A 6,549-nucleotide genomic window follows, 5' to 3' on the forward strand; every position below is an offset into this window, starting at 1 on the left:
GAATCGGTAATTGAGTAAAGTGAGAAATGTTCTAGTACTAGTTTATCTGATATCAATTATTTTAGTTAAATACAAATATGAAGTTCGGTGGAATGCACCTAACATGTCTCTAGCCCCGTGCCGCATGAGCGGCCAGTCAGCAAAAGACGCATTGCCCTATAAATATTATATATTACCTACTTAACCTTATTTCAGCGCACTTTTCAGAGCTATCGCGACCGGGTGCATTCGATAATTACCTAATATTAAAATCCACCATTTCAACGTTTTACAACATTTATCTAGTCAATTAGGCAATTTTAGGCAATTTATCAAGACCTCTAGCGCTTAAAAAATTATATCCAAAAATCAAAACAGTCCGACACAGACATTGATAATTCTGTGCAGAAAAAATTATTGCTCTAGGGATGAAAAACATGGATGAAAGAATCGAGTACGTTTGTATGGAGAAATGACTACTCCACTCCTTTAGCCTGTTAACATTTGGAAAATAAACATTTGATGCGGGTCTCCGGGCTGCATTTTGCAGCAAACGCGCACCTCGCAAAGTATAGATGAAAATGCAGTCGCATTCATCAATTGGGTCAATAGACTACACAGCCCATGGGAGTACCTAATACGACTTTTGGTTGACCAGTTTTGTGTTTTTAATATCGTAATGGTAAAATAATACAAAAACAGTGTTTACGAATATAATTTTATTAACAATTTTAATTTAATGACTGTAATGTAAGTCGATATCAATATTTACAATTTGCATTGGTTTATAATACATTTATACAATCTCTCTCGCCCGCCATCAACTTCCTCGTCGCTATCATATCGCCATATCCACTTGTGGGCAGATTTTTATTTTATTATCTAATTTTTTTGTCAGAATTTGATACATTTTTGGTGGATAGCTAGAGTTTCCTATTCTGTACATTATAAGCGCAATCTCACACTAAGTCATTACCTATTTTACTAGGACATCACTATGTCCTAATTTAATCTTGCATTGAGTTCCGAAAAGAGCCGAATATTACATAGCTATATTTTTTCGAGCCAAGTTGTGATTTCATATAAAAATGTATCTCTTCCAGAATCGGGAGCTCTTTCTCAACAACCAAATTGTATCCGAATCTAACGAAAAAAAATCGGCAACAAAATATTGACCCGCCCGTGTAATGCACGCCTGACTATAATATTTATAAATATAAAATGTACACTTTTACTGTTCCTACTTCTGTCTTTGCATCTTTTGTTTGGAACTATACGAGTTTAACGAAAGCAATTAATTCTTTTTGTGTAACAGTGGTGGTCATTAAAAAAGGAAAAAAGTATAAAACGACAATCATTTAAACAGTAAATCTTTAAAAAAGTACAATAAAAATTTAATACGTGGTTATCAACTTTTTTAAGATTTTCAATAAATTTTATAAACACGTTTCATTATAAGTTTTACTTTTTTTAATGTTTGCACGCGTTTTTTTATATTTTGTTTACGAAAAACACGAATTGTTCCAAAATCGACACTTCAGTATGCACAAGTCGACAGAAATAACATAAAATTACAGTTTGTGCATAGAAACGGTTCTAAATTTTTGAAGTGCTGTAAGAAGTTAATTAATCATACCCACGTAAGATTGTTTAAACATTACACTTGTTTGTTTTTAATGTCAAAAATATTTCTTTAATATTTTTCGAAACAATTGCAAAACCACCGATTAATATTATTCAAAGTAATAATATAATATAAAGGCTACCTTCAAACTATGTATGTTATTTTTAGACTAATTCTTAGACAGTTGGAGTCAATGCATAAAAACCTAAATAATTATATCATCTTATTTGCACAATGGATTAGGCTTAATTCCTTACAACCTGAATTAGGCAATTATTTATTTTAAATATCACTAATGGCTAAAACAAAAAGCAATTAGAAACATTGCCAATTACTTACTGGAAACTGAATACTTAATATTTTTTGCCGACTAAATGTAATAAAAATTTCTCAAGTTTTATTATAAGCTTGTTATTTTTTTGTTCAATTACTACTTGCCTAATAAATGGAATTAAAAAATTATCTTATAGCTACCGGAGTGGTTTCAATTTATTATTTCAATTAAAAGAGTTTTTATTTTTAAACGCATCATGCATATGAATTGATCAGATATACGAGGAAACGTTAAAAACTAAATAGGGACATAATTCATTTAGTTGACATTAATTGTATATCTTTAGTTAATAATTGTGAACCACTTTAATAAAAGTGTTTGTCGTGCGACAAATAGAGCATTCCACCATTGTCAGCTGCGACCTACGTTATTTTGTAATTGTACTATACTTTGAAAACATATTAAAATGTTAATAACTTTGAATCGTTTAGAAACAATTTATATTTATTTGGATCGGTTTTAATTGTGTATGTTTGGGTAATGTACCAACGTTTATCTGCAAATAATGATTTTATTATTATTAAAGATTTATTCCATTTATTTATTTGTTATCTCAGGTTAGGCATTTTATAATATGAAAAAAAAAAATTAATTAAAAAGTATTTCCGGAAATATTGTTCGTTATGTTATGTTATATAGTTAAGCGATCTAGGGGGAATAGTGCAAGTAAAGCAGTTGTAAATATTCAAATTCATAGAAAAACCATTTTATAGCGTTATAAATGATAGATCTATTGGGAAAAAAACACTAAAAGCGTTGCAATGTAAAATAAGTATTTATTACCTATACTTACCAGTCTTATTGGTAATTAAATGAATTATGTGAATTTAACACACGCACACAGTTCAATTGATATTTGATTTAACAAATTTATTCGTCCTGTATTTATATAGACATAAATACAGGACGAGGATCTTTCTATTATGTTTTAGAAATCGATGAGTAGGTTTTATAACAAATGATTTAATTATTAATAATAGGTCGCTAGGTAGCTTAGAACAATATTATGAAGTTTGAAGCTTGTATATGCATTAGAAAAGAGCCAACTGTATGGTTAGATATGGGTAAATATTTTTTAAATTATAGTAGCTAGTAATTTCAGCCTTTCTAAAAAAACCGTTCTCTTCATAATTGTATTTAGATTTAAGAAGTTTTGATATTATATTACACCAGCCCTTCTGGACCTACCAGGAAAACAAAAGGTACGATTTTATTACCTTTATCGTTACATTTTATTGTATCTTATTTTCCATTTTATAACGGTAACGAAAAATGTATGAAAATTCAAGATTTTCTTCTCATATTCTGTTTGTATGAAGGTATCTATTACAAAAACCTTTAAAAGGAAATGAGACTCGCAGTTTTTAGCGCTTCTATTAGACAAATAAAAAAATGTATATCAATAAATGCAATTATTTAGTACCAACACTAAACAACCGTAAGGAATCAATCATTTCATTTCACAGCGGCGGCGCCCGACGGCACGGTCGAACTAGGTAGCTTTGAAGAACGACTATAAATTATAAATTAACGATCTAAATAGTATTGATTTATTTTGTCGACTTATGTCCGTGATGAATTTATTTTATGGTTAGTTATCTTAAGTATGCACAATGTTTCAATCTTTTATTGGGTAGGCACTGATCTCTTTTGTCATTTTCTTTTTATTTTGTAGCTAAGGTTCCTAAGACTTTTTAAAAACCCTTATTTATTGTTTGCTGTCTTTCTTATATTTTGTTAAATATAAATTTAATTTACGGTCTTTATAAAAAACTAACTTCTTACAGCTCTTCTAAACTAGACTTTTCTAAATTTCCCAATTAGAAAAATAATCTAAAGATCACAAAATTGATTAACATTTAAATTGAACTAACAAATTAGCTTGAGTGATATGATGCGCGCTCAGGTACTCGCCAACCCGACTTTAGGCGTTAATATTAATCTAAATCATATCTACATCCTTCGTAATAACTATAACATACAACTAAAAGCTGTTACGATAAATAAAATCTATATTTATTGGTAAAAGATACATATAAATATTTTAGGTAAGTAAATGCTTCTGCAAAGGCGTTAATAAGAGAGTCTTTCCTATTCGACAGCGCCCACGGGGAAATAAATAAATACTTAGCCTTTTAGAAGGATAATGAGTACAACACTCGAAAATATAATTAAATTAACCCTGTTAACCTCACGAGAGCACAACGTGACGTTTTAAAAATTGTGCGTAAATAATCTACTAATTCTGACACTTTCTCAAAGAGGAGCCATTTAATTTACTAAGAATGATAGTACATACCTGATACGCAGAGCCGATTTAACCGCTAGCACTCTCTTTACACTTTCAACGACAGAATTAGACCCTAATAAACTGGTTTACATTGCCTTAACGTCACATAGATCACGGACTCTGTGAATGTAACTAATATAATTATCTCGTCCATATTGCGTTGAGTCTTTATAAAATCGTCGTACGAAATCACGTGTTAACACTATCAGTCTGTTACTCCTCGTCGACGTTGATCTCCGAGTCGGCGGAGTCCTCGTCGTAGGTGGAGGAAGACGCGAACCCGCGGCCGAGCAGCGCCGAACGGTTTTTGGCGGCGGCGGCGCGATCGCGCTGCCGCCGGTTCTTGAACCAGTTGCCAACCTGCGTCGGCGTCAACCCCGTCGCAGCAGCTAACTCCCGCTTTTTTGTGGGATTCGGGTACGGATCTTGCAGGTACCACTCTCGTAAAAGAGACCTCGTCCGCTCTTTAAAGCAATGAGTTTTCTGTTCTCCGTCCCATATGGTTCGTGGAAGAGGAAACTTCTTGCGGACTCTGTATTTGTCTACGGGCCCGAGCGGGCGCCCTCGCAGCCTCTCGGCTTCTTGATAATGCGCTTCCAGCCATAGTGCTTGTAGTTTGGCGTGGCTCGAGCGCTGGAAGCGATGCCGTTCTAATATGGAGTACAGTTCCCGGTGGCGGCCGGCGTGGAAGGCGACGACGGCGCGCGCGCGCAGCACGGCCTCGCAGCGCTCCAATTCAGCAACATTTGGATGTGCGACCGGTAGCGACCAGAGAAATCGCGCCAGCCGTTCGACATCTCCAGATTCTTCAAGGGTTTCACAGACGGTGGCGACTTGAGCCGCGCTGAAGGATAATGTTGGCAGCGGCAGCAGCGGCGTGGGCGCCGCCAGCTCCACGCTGAGCGGCAGCGGAGGCTCGGCGCAGCCGGCGGGCTCGGCGGCGCGGTCGGCCGCCGCGGGCCCGCGGTGCGCCTCCAGGATGCGCGCGTGCAGCGCCGCCGTCGTGGACTCGTCCCAGGAGCCGCGCATCGGTGCGAGTGTGCGCGGCGTCGCGCGCGTTGTGAGCCCGCAGCGCGCCCCGGCGGAGGGCGGGCGAGCGCGCGGCGCGCGATTGGCTATCGGTTACGGCGCGCGCTCGGCGGCGGCCAATCCCGGGGTCCGCCCGCTCGGGGGCCGGATAGCTTTCAACCGCCGCCGTGTATCCGGCGGGCGCGTTTAACGAGGGCGGCGGGGCGCGGCCCCCCGCGCCGCCATGATCCGTCACGCACACCTCCCCCCTCCGCCCCCCGTGGCCGACACGCCGCGATCCCACCTCGCACCTCGATCGATTACTTGCAAACCTGCAATTAATAGCCTCCATATATTCATCCGGGTGGATTACGAGCCGGTGTTTGCCGCCGGTCGATATTCGCTATTTAACCGTGATCACAGGCTACACAACACACAACACAACGCGAATTAGAAACACCGTTCATCACGCTCGGCATACCGTTCAAAGCGATTTGCTGACGATCATCATTACATGGCTACTAAATATATGCGTTGTTTACCTTTTTATTGTTAATGGTATTTAACATTTTTTGTAACAGTTACTTAGTCATTTAATTCATTTTTAACACCCGCCGTTCAGATTGTATACCTACTTATTTTCTTACACCTATAGTAAACACCCGGATACAATGGAACAGGCACCAGTAATGGGATGGTATAGAAAAATCCTGTAAAATAAGTACCTATTCACCATCAGTTTTTAAACGCTGACAACATTTTACCATAAACAAGAGCCAAAGGGCAGCTTAAGTTCAATTTTTCATTGATATTTGTTAGTTTGAAAATTTATGACGCCACACATCCCATGACTGGAGCAAAAAATCATAGTTTTAATTGATTGATAATATTAAAACCAATTGCAGTAGCTTTCATTAAATACATAGAAAACATAGAGGACGAATTGGACATTCGACTTTTAAAGCATAAAGCGGTAGAAATGTTATAGATGTCGATGAAATATTTAAAAAAATCCAATTTTTCTCTTAAATGTCCCATGACTGGTGCCGTTAACATATCATACAAACAAATATATCAACAAGTAGGTAAGTAAGAAACTAAATATACTGAGAACTAACGTCACTAAATGTCGTTATGTAGCCAATAGCCAACGTAAGAGTAGGTTAAGTGAACGGTTATTTTACGGGCAATAAACCGCTGAATGCAACTATAGGTAGACCGTTTAAATGAGTCTTCGCCTGCGCGGTACAGAGGCGCGGGGGTAAGGCGACAAAGGGGATCGAGAGAGGAGCGGGCGGCAGGCGCGCCTAGTGT

At 37.7% G+C, this 6,549-nt stretch overlaps 1 protein-coding gene across 1 annotated transcript; it reads right to left on the reverse strand.

Annotated features, from left to right (window-relative positions):
• Positions 1 to 680: 680 nt before the first annotated feature.
• On the reverse strand, positions 681 to 6,241 carry LOC133522571 (homeobox protein SIX6). Its single transcript, XM_061857917.1, is given in 4 exon segments — positions 681 to 5,421; positions 5,423 to 5,455; positions 5,457 to 5,501; positions 5,503 to 6,241. Coding segments are annotated over 4 exon segments (1,152 nt in total). The 5' UTR covers positions 5,596 to 6,241; the 3' UTR covers positions 681 to 4,440.
• Positions 6,242 to 6,549: the final 308 nt, after the last annotated feature.

The sequence above is a fragment of the Cydia pomonella genome, chromosome 11 (assembly GCF_033807575.1).
Source record: "Cydia pomonella isolate Wapato2018A chromosome 11, ilCydPomo1, whole genome shotgun sequence".
NCBI lineage: Eukaryota > Metazoa > Arthropoda > Insecta > Lepidoptera > Tortricidae > Cydia > Cydia pomonella.